The 19,360-nt window shown below is 41.8% G+C and overlaps 2 protein-coding genes across 4 annotated transcripts in view; one reads left to right on the forward strand and one right to left on the reverse strand.

Annotated features, from left to right (window-relative positions):
* The window catches only part of wdr25 (WD repeat domain 25), a 120,812-nt gene that overhangs the window by 43,740 nt on the left and 57,712 nt on the right, over window positions 1–19,360 (forward strand). For 2 of the 3 annotated variants that reach the window (XR_015852945.1, XR_015852947.1), the window contains exon 8: window positions 9,095–9,155. The exons of the other annotated variant lie outside the window; for it this stretch is intronic. The gene's annotated coding sequence lies outside the window, so the exon portion shown is untranslated. The remainder of the gene's footprint in view (window positions 1–9,094; window positions 9,156–19,360) is intronic. 3 annotated transcript variants of the gene reach the window in all.
* The window catches only part of begain (brain enriched guanylate kinase associated), a 71,710-nt gene that overhangs the window by 7,426 nt on the left and 44,924 nt on the right, over window positions 1–19,360 (reverse strand). Inside the window, exons 5-6 of the mRNA XM_088355118.1 lie at window positions 15,399–15,506; window positions 2,004–2,087 (exon numbers count right to left, since the gene is read on the reverse strand). Coding sequence (XP_088211244.1) covers window positions 2,004–2,087; window positions 15,399–15,506 — 192 coding nt within the window. The remainder of the gene's footprint in view (window positions 1–2,003; window positions 2,088–15,398; window positions 15,507–19,360) is intronic.

A 19,360-nucleotide genomic window follows, 5' to 3' on the forward strand; every position in this document is an offset into this window, starting at 1 on the left:
ATTTTTCTCAGACTCATTTTCCTATCCTTTCATTTCCTCTTCCATTCAGTATCCTTTTCCCTTCAATCTCCCATCAAACACAAATCAATTCCCCAGGGATCTCCTTTGATTCATATTAAACCAGAGCTCTGGGTCACCAGATGGAAATAGAAAGAAACAGGAGGAGAAAGATAAATTATTGAGCGGGCTTTGTATAGAAATAGAAGCTCGCTTGGGCATAAAATAACCCGCATCTTGTGAGTGTGAGCTATTTTTAGCCACCACCAAGTCCCGGAGGGGATACAGATGGAAAGTAGGTGAGGGCGCTGGAAAAAGAGTTAGCTAAGCTTTACTTGTTATCGGAGACAAATCTTAATTGCCACTCTGTTTGGATTTCACGCATCTAACGGCGTACAGCGCAACAGGTCTAGTTGCACATATTGATGTTAATGGTTTTACAGCCGGCGAGAGGAGTTGCAGTCATTATATTATGCCCTGCGGCAATTGTACGCTTTTCTCCGTCGGTTATTAGTTCGGGATTTATTTATTTTTGTGTGGCTTTGGAGTATCAGTGCAATTCAGAAAGAAGTTCGCAACCACAAAGGAAGTTAAAACGCGGTTTTCCTCACGGATGAGCTGTCCTGTAGCGGTTCACTGGTAGTTCACTTTAGCGTACAACGACAACACAAAGCTTTGTGGGATTTTAACACCTTTGATGTAGGGAGTTTTTCAAGTTTTCTATTATGAATTTTAAAACCGTATTCCCCAGCCATTTCGCGGTTAACGTCCTCGGAGCATCGCAATTTATTTTTTATTTAAAATAGGATGAATATGTACTTCATGGAATTGAGGCGTCACTTTACAAGCGCCAGGGCCAATAGGAGAACTGCTTATTGGAGCTATCTGATTTTAGCATTTACATGACAAAAGACAAATGTATACGTAAAAATGCCTTTTGCAAGCAGTTCACGCAAATGCACTTTTTTTCACATTTAACTTTTGACATAAAATAAAGGATGATTTAATCCATAATAATAATCCACCTACAGATAATTGAATACTACTATAACGTTGGCATCCAATATATATGGATGGATACAACTAGCATTTTCACGATGGAAGTGAAAAATAAACTGGTAATGTCCCGTAGACAGCAACCAATACACGTGAGGCTTTTTTTTAGCGAATAAACCAGTTTGCATGTATTATTCGTCTCTTTTCTATAAGTACCACAGTTCTTTGTGGGCATAAAAACCTCCGGTATGAGGGAAACTGCGCATCCTCAAAATTAATCTGATTACTGCAATATGTTTGCATGCACGAGTAAACAGAAAAATGAAAGGACTAACCCTTCAGTAATGCTCACATGCGCTTGCCTAGCCAGAAGTATGGATTTACATTATATATGAATAATGAAGTTATATACTATTTTATACACTGTTTTAGCTCACATCAAGTCAAATATACTTGTTCTAAAATCTGACTTCAGTATTTGAGGGCAAACTCTGAGAGAAAGCTGTCGTAAAAACGCCTGTGCTTTGGAATGTGTCTTTGGTTTCTGTTTGTGTAGATAACAATGACTTATCACCTTGCCTGGGGGCATCACCCTTCTCCCATTCTTCAAAGGAAGATTGGGAAATTTGCATCATACAATAGATATAACCGTTGCATCCACTACAAATGAACTATTTGCCAGGGGTGAATAAAAAAAATGGAGAAGTCCTGGAGAAATTAACCAATACTCAGCCGAGTAACCTGGAGTTTGCTTGTTTTCATTCGTCTCTGTAAGACCCACAGTGCTTTGCAGCATCAAAATATCCCAGATGAGGAAAACTGAACAAATTGTGTGATGCTATATCACATATATGGTTCCTGTTTCATGTAAATTCACTTAACACGCGTGTTTTTGAAATTTTGTAGCCGTAAAAATCGAGGGAATCTGCACGACCATATGGCTAAATCTAGAATAGCCGTTGTTATGTTTTTTATTTATCTTTCGAGCATAAATAGAGTCAAGAGCTCACCTCAGACATTTTGTGAGCTCTGTAATGAGACTTGGAGCACTGCAGCAGCTGGGCAGCCAGATTACAGTCTTTCCTGTATAGATCCTGCAAAGGAGACACAAACGATTCATCACCGAGGTCGAGTTCATATCGCCGCCGGGAAAACTCGAGGAACATTTGGAAATTACAGCTTTCTAACAGCCGTTTAATTATTTTGTAATTAGGGGGAGGACCTGTGCAGGAGGAGGTCTAATTACAGGTGCCGCGATGCGATGGGCCTCATAAAAGCTGTAGCGGAACGGTGTGATTTGTAGAACATATATTGGGTTAGCGGGCCGTAATAGGGTCTGAAACCTGATAGAGGGACCGGGCCAAGAGGAGAAAGATGATTGATTGATTTAAGGGGTGTTTTTTATCTTGATAATAACTTCATGCTTCATAACTTCATGCTTCTCAATCAATATCAATACCAATAAGATATATAATCTACCTTGTTTATACGTACAATTGTGGTCAAAAGTCTACAACTCTGATTTGTCTCTGATAGATTGGAACAGATAGATCTTTATCACAAAAACATTTATGAGGTTTGGTTCTTTTATGACTTCATTATGGGTTAACTGAAAAAGTGATCAAATCTGCTGGGTCAAAAATATACATACAGCAGCGCTAATATTTGGTAACATGTCCCTTGGCCATTTTCACTTCAATTAGGCGCTTTTGGTAGCTATCCACAAGCTTCTGGGTGGATCTTTGACCAATCCTCTTGACAGAATTGGTGTAGTTCAGTTAAATTTGATGGCTTTCTGACATGGACTGCTTTCTTCAGAATTTTCCACAAGATCTCAATGGGGTTCAAGTCAGGACTTTGTAGAGGCTATTTTAAAACCTTAATTCTAGCCTGATTTAGCCATTCTATTGTCACTTTTCATATGTGTTTGGGGTCATTGTCCTGTTGGAACACCCAACTACGCCCAAGACTCAATCTTCGGGCTGATGAATTCAGGTTATCTTGAAGAATTTGAAGGTCATCCTCCTTCTTCATTATTCCATTTACTTTCTGGTAAGCACCAGTTCCATTGGCAGTAAAACAGCCCCAGAGCATAATACTACCACCACCGTGCTTGACAGTAGGCATTGTGCACTTGGGGTTAAAGGCCTCACCTTTTCTGCTCCAAACAAATTGCTGGGCATTGTGGCCAAATAGCTCAATTTTTGTTTTGTCTGGCCGCAGAACTTCCTTCTTGCACGGCAGCCTCTCAGTCTACGGAGATGCAAAACACGCTTGACTGTGGACACTGACACCTGTCTTCCAGCAGCTTCTAATTCTTGGCAGATCTGCTTTTTGTGATATTCTATTGAATCTTCACCCCCTGACCAATGTTCCCTCTAATTTTCCACGGGTGTGAGCGTTCACACAAAGTCTGTGAGCAACGCTTGAAACAACATTGAGCAACCGTAATCCCAAGTGTGGCAAGATAATTAATTATCTAACATGTCCAAAACTTGACATCAAGTTACATTTTGCTGAGTTTCTGGCAATTCAAAATTATTTTTCTCTTTTGAATGAATTGACTCATGTACGATTGCAAAGGTTGTACGGCCTACAAACGTTGTTTGTTCTTACAATTCTTTCACAAGATATCCATTTCTTTTTATTTCCCGATATATTTTGTCGCATAATATTAACATTTTGGGGGGCTTATTTAGTCAGTTGTAAGATACAGAACTGTACTTAATCACATTCTTTAGTAGAAGTATAATGTTGGCAACAAGATTCACTTGATATAATTGGAAATTATTTGAATGCAACACAAACTTTTTCTTTTTTTTCCGTGTTTTTTTTCCATTTTTGTTTTAATTCCTTTAAAAAATATCTCATTGTGTTTATTTTTTCCGAGCTGTTACTTTTTTCTTTTTGTTATCTTTTTGTCTTTTTTCCTACATTTCTTTCTTTTCTTTTTTTCTGGCTTTTTTTCTAAATTTTTCCTTCTTTTTTTCTCTTCCTTTTGTTTCTTTTTTTCTCAGCTTTTCACTACTTTTTCATTTTGTTATTTTTTCTTTTTTGTTCTATTCCCCCTTTCCTTTAAGTCATTTTGTGCATAATTTTACATCATATTTGGTCATGTTGGGATGAAAGAAGCAAAAACAACCTGAAGAGCCGTTTAGGACCCGAAAGAGCCGGTTCCTTTTAGTGAGCCGAGCCAAAGAAGCCGGTTCTCTACTAACTTTACTCAACTTCGTTCTACTTCGACTCGACTTCAAAATACCGCATTTAGGACACAACGTCAGGGGAACCCGTGTATTTTTACCTTCATGCACTGTAACTTTGACTTAAGTCGCTTCTTAATTCGTAATTTTGAGCCCTCATTTTTGTGCGCTGGCTAGATTTTCTTGTGCGCTGAGAATGTGCGAGCAGTGCGCAATTGCGCACGCGCGCAGCTCAGAGGGAACACTACTCCTGACCAATTTTCTCTCAGCAGCAGGTGATAGCTTGCGTCTTCTTCCTGATCATGGATGTGGCAATGCACATAATACTTACAAACAATCGTTTGCACTGTTGCTCTTGGGACCTGCAGCTGCTTTGAAATGGCTCCAAGTGACTTTCCTGAATATGCCATGAAGCTCATTTCACTGACATAACTTTCTTAGTCACCAAAATTGCTAATTTCTGTTGCTGTATCGATATTTTGACCCAGCACATATGATCACTTTTTCTCTTAATCCGTAATGAAGTCATAAAAGAACCAAATCTCATGAATGTTTTTTTGCGACAAAGAATTATCTGTTCCAATCACTCTTTCAGAGAAAAACTGTAGAAATAACGGGAAACTCAAGAGCCAAGACATTATGTTCTCCACAAGTGTATGTAAACTTTTGACTATATATTCATATTTGTATATTTTCCATTCATACACTGACAGAAATATTACATTTTTTCTGTATTTGTAGTCAATTTACCTCGAAGGGAAAAACCATCCAAGATGGGAAAAACATATTTGATGTGGATTATGTTTTTCCCATTTTTTATAGAATCAGAGAAAGGCAGGTTGCCGGGCCCTTTTCAATCCAGAACAGCAGAGGCAACACACACCCAAGCTTGATTTTTACGCATTTGAAAGGTGCAGCATTACGCACAATTTTCTCACCAATTTTTTGCTTCTTTTGGCATTTTATAAATAACGTTTGAAGCACATTAATATGATTATAACACGTCATATGGTCCACTGGATTGCAAGGACACTTCAGATTATTCAGATTGATTTATGATGTTATACTTTGCTATCGTCTGTATCATGGTATGATAACTATTGTCCACCCCTAACTGATTTCCTATTAACTACAATAAACCCCCGGTATATGGCAAAAAAAAAATATTGTATTTTTCTACTGTAATTTCTCTCTATGGGTCCTAAAAGATACTAGAAGGAGAAGCAAAAACATCATAACCATGGAAATGGATCTTGAGATTATCAATAATGGCTAAAGTGGGCATGGATGTAATCAAACGACGACCCGAAATATTACCACAAAGGACCTTGTAGTAATAATTTTCAGTCAGCGCACATTTGCTTATGATTAACATTCATATAATGTTTAGTATAATATAGTTCCAAGATGGCGGCGGGCGCGAGTGCAGCAGCTTCACGGGCTCCAGTTCGTCTTTTGTTTTTCAGTGTTCTTTTATCCGTCATATTTTCCCTTCGATTCCTTTCGCAACTACAATAACATCCACAACATACCGAGGGATATACAGAGACCACCGGATCTCCCTGGGTGATCTGCCTGCCGACAACAACGGAGCAAAAGAAAAAGGCTGCCAGTCGGGCCTGGGCTAAGAAGGCGACCACACAGACCAGCGCTCCCAAGCATGTTCCTAACCAACGCCAGATCCATCGTCCACGAAACGAGTGAATTTGAGCTGCGGATCGCCACCAACAGCTTCGTCCGAAATTGGAGTATTTTTGTCATCACGGCGTCTTGGCTTCCCCGACGCCGCAGTCCAACTAGCAGGACGCACGCTTCACCAGCACGAACAAGACGGAGACTCAGGGAAAAACAGGGGTGGGGGACTATGCGCTACAATAACAGCCGAATCATTGACACACTGCTCACTCGATATAGAGTTTCTAGCAGTATCGTGTAGACCCTTCTATCTACCGAGAGAGCTAACTGTGGTCATTGTGCTTGCTGTTTACGTTCCACCGGATGCTAACGTTAGCATAGCGCTAAATTTCCTGCCCGCTGCTATCAATAAACAGCAGCTTGCACACCCCAACGGAGCTTTTATCGTCGCCGGCGACTTTAATCGGGCATGTTTAAGGACTGTACTTCCGAAATCCATTCAATACGTGGACTGAGCAATTAGGGAAAAAAACACTGGACCATGTGTACAGTAAGATCAAACATCTAGTTGGATCCGCCCATCTCTGTCTGTCCCTCACCCCCTCATACACCCCCCCCACTGGAGGAAAACAAAGCCTATACAACAAGGACAGTAGAAACATCTTCTTTGTTCCTTTATCTCTTTGTTTTCCTTATCCTCACTGTAAAATGTGGAACTGGAGTGCCACGTCCAATTTCGTTGTCACAATATATCCCATGTTGTAACAATGACAATAAAGGTATATTCTATTCTATTCTAGTATGTTAAATTGAGGTCTAATAGTAATGTAAGATGTTTGGAAACAGTCTTTTTATGTTAACCAGAGATGAGACAAATGTGTTGTGTCTTCGAGTTGCGTGTGGTTTCCTGCCCTCCTCCTTATATAGGAGTCATAGATGTAACTGAAGTGTAAGTGAAATAAAATATTTGGTGTGGCCGAGGGATATCAGATGCTGAGAAGGAAGCTCCCGCGTCCGCTTGCTCCTCAACCTTCTCCCAGGTGGAAAACAATTAATCTTTTACGCCTCACCCACCAACAACCAGCAGCAACTCCCTCACATTTCAGGAGCACGAAGTTAGGCGTGCGCTGAATACCATAAACCCCAGGAAGGCAACTGGCCCGGATGGAGTACCAGGGAGGGTACTCAGGGACTGTTCCAATCCGCTGGCTGGGGTCTTCACCACCATCTTCAACCGGTCCCTGTCACAGGCGACCGTCCCACCTTGCCTCAAAACCTCCACCATCATTCCCATCCCCAAAAAGTCAGCAGTGGAAAGCCTCAACGACTACAGGCCTGTAGCTCTTACGCCTGTGGTCATGAAGTGCTTCAAGAGGTTAGTGTCCCGGCACATCAAAAACTCCCTGCCACTCACACTGGACCCCCACCAGTTTGCCTACAGGGCAAACCGCTCCACTGACGACGCCATAAACACAGCACTTCACACCGTGCTGAAACACCTGGATCACCGGGGTAGCTACGTCAGAATGCTCTTCCTGGACTTCAGCTCAGCCTTCAACACCATTATCCCGGAGATCCTGGTGGAGAAACTTGCACACCTAGGACTCTCTCCCTCCATCTGCCACTGGATAATGGACTTCCTCTCCAACCGCCCACAGTCGGTGAAACTCGGTACCCACGTCTCTCCCACCCTAACACTGAACACTGGCTCCCCCCAAGGTTGTGCACTGAGCCCCCTGCTTTTCACCCTCTACAGCTCCGACTGCTCACCGACCCACCCCACAAACACTATCATTAAGTTCGCTGACGATACCACCTTGATCGGCCTCATCTCTGAAGGGGACGAGGCGGCATACAGGGATGAGGTTGAGTCACTTTCAACGTGGTGTTCGGAAAACCACCTCATATTGAACACCACAAAAACAAAAGAACTGATTCTGGATTTCAGAAGGAATGGCAGGAATCCAGCACCACTCATCATAAAAGGAGACTGTGTAGAGAGAGTCCACTCGTTCAAATTCCTGGGCGTGCACATCTCCGACGACCTCTCCTGGTCTGCAAACACCAGAGCGGTGGTAGGGAAGGCCCAGCAGCGACTGCACTTCCTGAGATTGCTCAGGAAAAATAACTTAAAACAGCAGCTGCAGGTGTCCTTCTACAAAGCCACAGTGGAGAGCATCCTAACATACTGCATCACGGTGTGGTATGCTGGGTGCACAGCAGCAGACAGGAAAAAGCTCCAGAGGATCATCAAAACAGCCCAGAGAATCGTCGGCTGCTCTCTGCCCAGTCTGGAGGACATTGCCTGCTCTCGCTACCTCAGCAGAGCAGAAAACATCATCAAGGACTTTTCTCACCCCGGCCACCATCTCTTCGACCTGCTGCCTTCCGGCAAGCGCTACAGGTCACACAAAGCAAAAACGAACAGACTCAGAGACAGTTTCTTCCCCACAGCCATTACCACCCTAAACAGACACCGCACAAAAAACTGAAAACTGTTGCAAAAAAACTACCTCACACGTATGTAAAATGGTACTCACGTACATGCTGTCTGCACTATGTTTGTTCACTGCTCAAACAGACACCGCACAAAAAAAACCTGAAAACTCGTGCCAACACTACCTCATACGAATATAATGTTACTCATGTCTTGTTCTTGCACATGTCGACTGCACTACGTTTAATGCTCAAATTGCACAATGTCTGACCATTTCCTGTTTCATGCTGACTATTTTTGCACTATGATGACTTTGCACCAAATGCAATATTGCACAACCGTTACGATACCAACGTTATCACGACAACCCTGTATGTAACATCCCACATGCCGACATTTCTTGTGTAAATACCATGTAAATTATAACTATAGCCTTATCCCCCTTGTCTTATAACATTATCTTCTCTGTTCCTTTATCTTCTTGCTCATACCTCACTATGAATGTGTAAAACTGGAGTGTCATGCCCAATTTCGTTGTCACAATATGTTAGCCCATTTGTAACAATGATAATAAAGGTATATTCTATTCTATTCTATTCTATTCTCTTCTTTTTGGCATTATTAATATAAAATGTCTCAATAAACATGAAAAAGATGAAAAAGAGGAGATGATTAAAGCAAGGAAATATTTCTCCATTCCTTGCCCCCTTTTGCATCCACCTGCAAACTCCATTTTACCAGCTCTAGTCACGTCAAACCAAAGCTAAGTAAAATTCATTTTACTTATACATTTATAATGTTATTTAATTTCTCATCTTAATGTTTTTAGGTTTTATCCCCTGCTACACAGCAGATTCACTTTGTGATCGACACATCAGAACGGATTCATGGTATGGCTTTCCCAATATAATACCTTGGTAATTATTTGAGTTATGCGCCTACAATTAGTTGTTGAATTTAAAAAGAAACATCTCCTCTCGATTCTTTTTACTCTGTCTTTTATCTTCTCTCTTCTCTTTTCATGTTTTCTCTTTCTCTATCTCACTCTCTTTCTTTTTCTCTTTCTCTCCTCTTTTTCTCTCCTGTGTTTATCTCCTCTTTCTCCTCTCTTCCTCTTTCTCCCTCTCTATTTCTTTTCTTCTCTATCTTGCTTTTGCTCTCTTTTTCTTCCTCTCCCTTTCATTCTTTCTCTCATTTTTTCTCATTTTCTTTCTTATTCTTTCTCTCTGGCTCTTTCATTCTCTCAATTTTTTCTCCCTTTCTTCCTTGTTCTGTGTCTTTTTCTCTTTCTTTAACTCTTGAGTCTTTAGAAAAGGTCACACTCTTGCTGTTCTGCATATCTCCAGCATGCCGCAGTTTTTTTTTTGTTTTTTTTTCTCTTGCCAAGCATCAAAGCTTTTCGCTCCAGCAGCTTGTCTCCCCCGCCAGTTTGCTGTGACTTTGTTTCCAATCATTCCATTTCGTCTCTCGCTACTGCCGGGAGGACGCCGAGGCGCCCTGTGGATCGCGGGAGACGCTTCCGATAGTTTGCCGGCGGTGTTTTTGTTTCACTTGCTCCCTATTTAGCCCGAGCTTTGCAATACTCGTGAGGCTGTATCATTTCAGAACATAAGCCCGTGGGAATGTCTCATGAGACTTCAGACCGGTCCGCATTTCAAAGTGTGATGTGTGTCCCCCGGGAATATATCGAAGGGTGAAAAATAACGCTATTTGGTTGGAAATACGAGCGAATTACTTCGATATACTTTTCACGATTGTTTGAAACAAATGTTTCGGGTTGTCCTGAAATGACACACACTATTTTGTCCGATTGTGTTGTTTCACATTTATTGTTTTTTTTTAAACAAATTTACCCTATATGGGAAATATTTTGACCATAAATACACAAATATAATTACAATGATAATAACTTTACAAAATAAAATCATTTTGGCACATAAGAATCCCTTTTTGGGGGTCTTATTATCCTAAGGAGCTTTTTTTTAAATTTTGTTTTCTATAAAAAGACCATTTTGATGAGAAATACATTAATGTTGGCGTAGCCTGAAATTTTCAGCACAGTTGTTTGTGGTTGTGTAAAAAAATTAACTAGTGCTTCTTTCTGCCACTGTGGCGCTGTGATAGCTCACCCAGCATCCACTCGGAGGAAGAAATTCGGCTTCCTCTTCCTAGTTTGTGTCTAAACATTTTGTACCGTATTTCCAGCGTGCTCAGAACTTTGACATTTTCATTGTTTAATATCTCGTGCATCCATTTAATATGGTTGGTGTAAAGAAAAGGAGAGCCGTTTCTTTTGAAGTGGAATAAGAAAGCTTGATGCGGTTGAGAAAATGGTCGGAACGCTTTTTTCGGCCACTTTTTACTACGGAGGAGGAAGGTGTCTAACTCTTGAAGCGCATCTTCCAAAAGTAATTTAAACTCAACTTTAACTTCAAAGAGCATATTATTTTATGAAATGTTTATTTTTTTAGTACAAAACATTACAGGTTACTTATACAAGCCTTAAACATACTTATATAAACCTTGAACATACAAAATATAGCACTGAAGCAACTTACGAACAAATTCAACTTATGAACGATCTCGTTCGTAAGGAGGGCAGCGTCTGTATGTAGTTGTGTTCATGCTAAATGACACAATTCTTCAATCCGGTTTTTCCTTTTTGTTCCATAAAGAAAATGAGCATTTTTTTGTGGTTATTTTTTACGAAGTGACCCAATATGGTGATGGTTATTTTGACCCGGAAAATATTAAATGACCCAAATTTTAGATACATTTTTTTTAGGAGTTGTGTCAAAAAAATGCACCAATTTTGGCTGTTTCATACAATAACATTAACATGGATTTCTTTATGTAAAGAGACACCATCTCATTGTTTTTATTCAATGCTATTTATTTCATTCTCAATTTTTCTCTCAAATTTAAAAACTCTCATCCTCTATTATCATTACAACTGTCCTAAAAAGAACCCGCAAGATGAGCGATGGCAAGTTGATGTTCCTTGGGGCGCCATGTGTGTCAGCAGATAGGGGCGAGAACGGCTCATTAGCAGCGATGGCTGTCTGCCGCCACCCGCCGGGAGGGGTTGGGGCCCCGCTTCCCGATGAACCTTGACTCCAATCGGCCCCCGAGGAAACCGAGAAGGATTGTCCGAATAATCTTCCGTGGCTCGAAAAGGGTTCAGTATTGGCGGATAGCAAAGAGAGAATGTATAACCTGGCTTCCGGTGTTCATACCGGGTTCAAAAGGACGAGGGGCGGCGCCCCCCGGGTGCTCACCTTCCACAGACCAGTGCTCTGCGGGAAATGTTAGCCTGGATTTTGGTCCCTTTGTTTAAAATGTCTTCGTTGCATTATTTTTGTGATACACTTATAACTTAGGCCAGTCTACTAGAATTACATTGTGAATGCAGTTATCCCTCGTTACTTTGCGCTTCGTATTTAACGGCATTCGTGCATCGCAGGTTGAAACATATTCTGCAATCTATTCTCCGGCGTAGAGCACTTTTGTCAGGCGTGACAACTCTTTTTATCGTTTCTTCCACCTGAAAGTAAACTGTACTTGTGTAGTCAAGATCCATTATCCCGTATTGCATCTTGCTGCGAGCAGGGGACCAGCACAGCATGTATTTTATGCCGTGCTGTCCACCCAAAAAATCAACTGCACCCGTGTGTTCAAGATCCATTATCTCCAATCGCATATTGCTGCAAGTACAGACCGGCATTAAGCAATTATGTAAGCCTTGGCAGCTCTTTTTTCCGTTCCGTCCACCTCAAAGGGAATTGCACTTTTGTAGTTAAAATCCATTATCCCTGATTGCATATTGCTGCCAGCAGGGAACAGCAGCATACATATCTGTCAGGCCTGGTGGCTCTTTTTTGCTGTTCTGTCCACCCAAAAAAATAACTTCACTCCTGCGTTCAAGATCCATTATCTCCAATTGCATATTGCTGCAAGTACGACCGGCGTAGAGTACTTTTGTCAGGCGTGACAACTCCTTTTATCGTTCCGTCCACCTAAAAGTAAACTGTACTTGTATAGTCAAGATCCATTATCCCGTATTGCATCTTGTTGCGAGCAGGGAGCAGAAGCGTGCATATTTGTCAGGCCTGGTGGCTCTTTTTTGCCATTTTGTCCATGCAAAAAAAATGAACTGCACTCATGTGTTCAAAATCCATTATCTCCACTTGCATATTGCTGTATTTACGGACCGGTATAGCGCACTTTTGTCTGGCGTGGCAGCTCTTTCTTTTGTTTCTCTTAAAAGTAAACTGCTCTTGTGTGGTCAAGATCAGTTATCCCCGACCGCATATTGCTGCTAGCGGTGACCAGTAAAGCGGGATTTTTTAGAAGACCTACTGTTCTGGCCTGCCTGAAATTAGATTCACAGTTTTGGCAACACTGGCCGACTTCTGCAGAGAGCAGGGGCTGCTAATGCGCAAGGGGACCGGGGTGTTTTGGGCTGCCAAAGCCAGCCATTGTGGCCTGTCTCAAATGGACCGTACTGTTTTGACGGCGATCCAATATCCCCAGAGGACCGTCACTGAGAAAGGTGTCTGAGAGTGCAAATTGGTGTCGTGCGTCACAGCTCTTTTCCTCCTTTCTTGCCTACTAAAATGAACAGGACCATGCATCCGCTTACTATTATCCATTATCCATGGTTGATGATTGCTGAGAGCAGGGTCCAGCAAGAGCGTTTTTTGGGGGTTTCGGACCACTAAAGCGTGCCGTTGTGGCCCGCCTTAAATGAGCTGCGCTCTCTCCGAACGATCCATTATCCCCAGTCGACTATTGCTAAGGGCGAGGGCAGAGAGTGCAAATTTGTGTCATGCATGGCGGGTTTTCTTCCCGTTCTTTGCTCCTAAAATGAACAGCAATCCTGCAGCCATAATCCTTTATTCCTGGTTGACTATTGCTGAGAGCAGGGACCAGCATGTAAAATGTGAAGGACTACTTCACGGATTTCTGCATTTAGGGAAAGCTCTTGTCTATTAACTGAAATAAGCAAGGGATTAAAGTATTAACTATCCATCCTAATATTCTTAAATATTTTTTCAATCATATTTTTTAACTCTTCACGACATGTTTATCCTGGAGTGTCACGTTAAACCTCATTGAATGATGTACACTTTGTTGTTATCAATGACAATAAAAACAATTCTATTGTATTCTAAAGCATGCTCCTCTTGCAGCTCCAAATTCATTTCTCCATCAGTTGTGGCTCAAATATACAGTGGAACCTCGCTAGTTTGCGGTTCCACTTTTGCGGGTTCAGAGCTTCGCAGGTCTAAAAAATATACCTTACCTTCTCAATAAAAGCATTTATTGACTTGACGCCATTGAGCGCGAGCTTATGTCAACTGAGGACACGGTGTGGACACTCTTATTGTGAAGGGGAGGGGGAGGCCCTGACACATGCTTAGTCATGGTGAGTTACCGCTTCGCTCACCCCCCCTCCTTAAACTCCTCCCACCTCACCCCCTTCTTATGTGGCGCTCAGTTTATCATGGAGGAACTCGGCGACGCGACGTAAGTATATTCTCCTCTGTCACATTTCATCTAAAGTTTGACTTTATAATACCAAAAGCGAGCGGTTGTTTGTACTACCTAAACACGGCTAATTGTGTGTGGTTTCGTGTATTTGTTGTAAAAGCCGTTCGATGCCGCGAGCTAAAGTATGTTGTTATTGTCAGAAGGTAGCTCTTTCACTTTCATATAGGTGCCAACAAGAACCTAGATGGGAATTCAAGATCTTGGGGGCTCCCCTTGGGTGAGTACCCTTGCCTATTGTTTTATTAATGTGTCTTCAGGCTAATTGAGTGTTTGACTCGGCCTATTATAGCCTCACTTTGAATAATTACAACCTGGTAATAACATGCACTAACATGATAAGTTGTTAGCCTTTCTCTAAAACAAGAAAGCAGCTCTCAATTTCCAAAAGTTGGTCTACGTCCTGTAATATTTCCATTATCCGTTATCTAAACTTCACTTCAGTCAGCTTATCCCGATATGCGCATTTGCTATAAATTCAAGTGTCGCCTCGAGAGCCAATTATGCCTTTCTGCTTTTTGAGGATAAGTTTATAAGCAGACGTGTGCAATTATTATCGAGTCCTCCAAGCTTTTAGTGCAGGGGTGAGGAACATGCGGCCCTTGGGCCGGATCATGCTCGCCAAGTGATTGAATCTGCCTCGCGAGAGAACATGAGCGCAAGAGAAAACCCAAGCTGCGGTTTTAAATATGTCCACTTGATGTTGTCAGCATGGCAACTGGAGCTGGAATTATTTCTTCTTCTTTGTGAATTTCCCTACGGGGATGATATAAAGTATGTATCCATCTATCTCTATCTTTCTATCTATCTCTTCTATTTTTCTCTTCTCTCTCTCTCCATGTCTTTTTTCTTTTCTCTTTTTCTTTTTGTTCTTTATCTCTTCTGTCTCTGTCTTTTTATCTTCTCTTTTCATGTTTTCTCTCTTTCTCTATCTCTCTCTCCCTTTCTTTCTTTTTCTCTTTCTCTCCTCTGTTTTCCTGGATTTATCTGCTATTTCTCCTCTCTTTCTCCCTCTCTATTTCTTTTTTCCTCTATCTTGCTTTTCCTCTCTTTTTCTTCCTCTCCCTTTCATTATTTCTCTCATTCTTTCTCATTTTCTTTCTTACTCTTTCTCTCTTGCTCTAACACTCACCAAATATCACATTTTCACTGTTTTTATTTTTATTTTTATTTCATTCTCTCATTTTTTCTCCCTTTCTTCCTCATTCACTCTTGAATTATCTTGCTCTTTTTCTCTCTTCTGTGTCTCTTTTCTTTCTCTCTGTTCTCTCTCTCTCTCTCTTCCTCTTTCCCTTTTTCTCTCTCCATTTCTTTCTGTCTCACTCTTTCTTTTCCTCTCTTTCTGTCCCTTGGTCTATTTCTCTTGCTCGCACTTTTTCTTTGTTGCATTTTAATCCATTCTCTTTTTTTCTCTTTCTTTCTCCCTCTCTCTTCCTTTCACTCTCTTTCTTTCTCTTTAATCTACTAGTCCAGCCCCCCGTGAGAGTTTTTCTTTTTACCACGTGGCCCCCGAGCTCAAACGAGTTTGACACCCATGTCATAGTGCATACACGTGGGCGGGGCTTGGATCCCCAAATACTCACGTTGTCCTTTTTTAGTTTATTGATGGTGAGTTTGGCCTCCATGAGATGGTTATTGAGGACGATGATCTCGCGGCTGAGGGCTCGCTTCTCCTCTTCGTGGTGCTGGGACTAAGAAAAATCAAGAAGAAGATAAAGGGTGCCATCAAGGATAAACAGGGTGGGGGGGGAATGTCATTAAAGGAAAGTGTGGCAAAAAGATGCGGGAAACGAGAGCGTGGAGAGCCTATCGGTGTGAAGCGTGTGCCAGCAGAAGCTCTTAATTAAAAGGAGATTACACGGGCGTATCAATTACACGCCGACATAAAGAGGACAGAAGAGGATACAAATGAAACACTTGTGTTTCTAGTGACGTGAGGAAGACGGCAGAGCCTAATGACAATGTTTTTTTTATCATTATTGTCTTGGACTCTATTTGTATTCACCACTTTGTTTTAACAGGGCCCTTAGTTTGCTATTGATGTTTTTGAGTTACAACATTGGACTCTCACAAAAAACACGAAACACTAATCCATCCATTATCTGCACCGCTTATACTCAGTAGGGTCACGGGGGTGCCGGAGTCTATCCCAGCTATCTTCGGGCAGTGGGCAGGGGACACCAGCACACAGGGACAGACAACTCGCTAGCTCATTCACACCGAAGGACAATTCGGACCGGCCAATTAACCTGACATGCATGTTTTTGGAATAGGGGAGTAAACCGGTGTGCCCGCAGGAAACACACACAAGCACAGGGAGAACATGCAAACTCCACACAGGAGGTTCGATCTCATGACCTCAAAACTGTGCCGCACACGCGCTAACCACTGCGCCGCCGTGCTGCCCTGAACACTAATCATTATAACTATTCAGGGTTCCCGCGGATCCTTGAAAAGTCTTAAAATACATTGAATTTGTTGTTCTACAAATAAAGCCTTAATTGGCAATAAAATATCTTAAATCCAATTTTTGAAAACTGGGATTCATGAATTGATATTTGTTTGAACGAAAGTCAAGCAAGTTTATTTGTGACGCCCTTAATCACAAGAAGTCTCAAAGGGCTGCACATACTACAGAGAGTAACAAAGTTCCAAATCACGTACAGCTCCTTTGATGTTGTAGTTTTCTTAATAATCCTCAATATTCAACAACAGTGAAGAAAATAAGTATTTAAACACCCTGCTATTTTGCTAATCCCCCACTTAGAAATCATGGAGGGTTCTGAAATTTTTATTGTAGGTGTATGTCCACTGTGAGAGAGATAAACTAAAAAGAAAAATCCAGAAATCACAATGCATGATTTTTTTTAACAATTTATTCATGCGATATAGCTGCAAATAAGTATTTGAACACCTGAGAACATGAATATTATTATTTGGTACAGTATCCTTTGTTTGCTATTACAGAGGTCAAACCTCTCCTGTAGTCTTTCACCAGGTTTGTACACACTGCAGGAGGGATCTTGGTCTCCACACAGATCTTCTCTAGACCAGTCAGGTTTCTGGGCTGTCGCTGAGAAACGCTGAGTTTGAGCTACCTCCAAAGATTTCCGATCGGGTTCAGGTCTGGAGACCAGCTGGGCCGTGCTAGAACCTTGATATGCTTCTGACAGAGCCACTCCTTGGTTAGCTTTTAAAGTCTTACTGGCTAGCTGCTAAACTTTAGCCACTTCCACCAGCTTTCACCAAGTCCAGCTATTTGCTCTTTACAGTTCTTGCAGGCTGTATCCAGCTCTCTCTTTTTGTTGTCGCTCGCAGGGAGTAACACCAGAAATGCATTTTATCCCTAGGAAAAAAAAATATCAAAGTAGGCTACATAATTCGGTTTTAACCTTCAGGCTTCCGTAGTGCATCGTCTTGAAATGCACACGCTTCAGCTCATTCTAAATTACAGTGGCCTCTAGTGGTGGATCATTACACACTGGCAATATAATTTAGCTAGAATGACAATCTCATCTCATCTCATTAGCTGCACCGCTTATCCTCAGTAGGGTCGCGGGGGTGCTGGAGCCCATCCCAGCAATCATCGGGCAGTGGGCAGGGGACACCCTGAACTGGTTGCCAGCCAATCGCAGGGCACACGGGGACAGACAACTCACTCGCTCATTCACACCTAGGGACAATTTGGACCGGCCAATTCACCTGAAATGCATGTTTTTGGAATGTGGGAGGAAACCGGAGTGCCCAGAGGAAACCCACGCAAGCACGGGGAGAACATACAAACTCCGCACAGGAAGTCTGGAGCTGGATTTGAACCCACGCAGGAGGTTCCCAAGACATGAACTGTGCCGCACATGCGCTAACCACTGCGCCGCCGTGCTGCCCAGAATGACAATCTAATCCAGCAATTTAATGCATATTGAAATAGTACTTAATAGAGTAGTTGTTTTTCTTTAGAAGATATTATTGTTCATTTAAAAAAAAGAAGAAACAATTTATCCCGACTTGGCCTGGATCCAAAACTTTAATCAACATCATCTTCTTTTGCAACAAAAAAATTATTTGTACTAATGGGTTGTCACAGCTGCTGATTTACACCCCCCATGCTCTCGCCACCCGTCGTCACAAAGGCTTCCTTATCAGTCGGGAACGTCCCCAAAAAAAGACGATATGCAAATAAGCTATTTGTGGGGGAATTGGCCTGGGGGGCGCTTTGTTTCGCAAACACACGACAGCTTCAGAGACGCCGCCGACAGCCAGAATATTCGAAAGTCCTATCGGCGGAGAGATAACGACCAACCTGCCGGTACTGTGCGAAAACAAAACTCGATGCGAAAGACAGCTTGTTGTGTGTAGAAAGTACGTGTGGGCGGATCAATCCGAACATCAATATTCGATACTAAACAAGTGAAGAAGGATTTTGAATCCTGACCTTGTCCTTCGCGTGTTCCTTGAATTTCGGTTGAGGATGATGTTGGCAAATTGAGACGCTGGAGATGAACTATTTCTCGAAGTTTTTATTGGCAAAATATATTCCTGAATATAAGTCTTCAATCGGACAATCTTAGCAAATAGTCTATGATACTTTGAAGCAAGATTTTTATATATTTTTTGAGTTGTATGGGTCAACAGGAAACCGCAACTTCAGTTTTCTGCTTCTTACCTGTTTGCATATTTTTGTGTTATCAGCCTATTTGATTAGGTTTAATTTTATTTTTAGAGGCATTGTACCGCTCAACAGGAAACCGCGACTTCAGTTTTCTGCTTGTTACCGTTTGCATATTTTGGGGTTATCAGCATATTCAATTAGGTTTAGTTTTAGTTTTAGAGGCATTGTATAGGTCAACAGACAAAGAGAGCGAGTGAAAGAAATATCAAGAGAAAGAGACAAAGAGAGAAGAAAAAGAGAGACAGACAGAGAAGGGGAGATAGAAGGAAATACCACTCCAGTCGCGTTGTGAGTGGCGCATGGCTTCGGCCAACATCAAGTGGACGAATTTAAAACTGCAGCTCATTTTTCTCTTGCACTTCTCAGTGTTGTCTTGTGGGCCGGATTCAATCCCATGCGGGCTTAATCCTGCCTGTTTGGCCATGTTTGACACCCATGTAGTTAAAAGTATTTCATTTTTTTTATACTCTTTTATACTAGTTTTTAGATTGTACTGTGTATACTATTTGTGTCACGGTTGCCATAGCGCCAAATTGGCCCCGCCCGTGTGGCGCCAGCTGCGGCTCATTGACAAATTGGCTTTCCGTCTGTTTAAGCTCAGTGCTCTCATTTTTCTTTTTGTCAGTCCGTCAACGAACCTCTGTCCCGCAAGACAAGGGTTTTGACCTGTTTCCTGTTTGCATATCCTGTCTGGTATTGTTCCCGTTTATTTTTGCCCTGTTTTATATCGGTTTCCAGTTTTGTTCCTGTGTATTTTTGTCCTGTTTATTATTCTCTCCAGTTTTCGTTACCGTCTAGTTTGTCCTGTTTTATTTCAATATCCTGTTTCCTTAGCAATCCTGTCTGTCCCAACCTGTCCAGTATCGACCCCCATCT

This window comes from Urocampus carinirostris, chromosome 15 (genome assembly GCF_059441175.1).
Source record: "Urocampus carinirostris isolate Australia breed hairy pipefish chromosome 15, RoL_Ucar_1.0, whole genome shotgun sequence".
NCBI lineage: Eukaryota > Metazoa > Chordata > Actinopteri > Syngnathiformes > Syngnathidae > Urocampus > Urocampus carinirostris.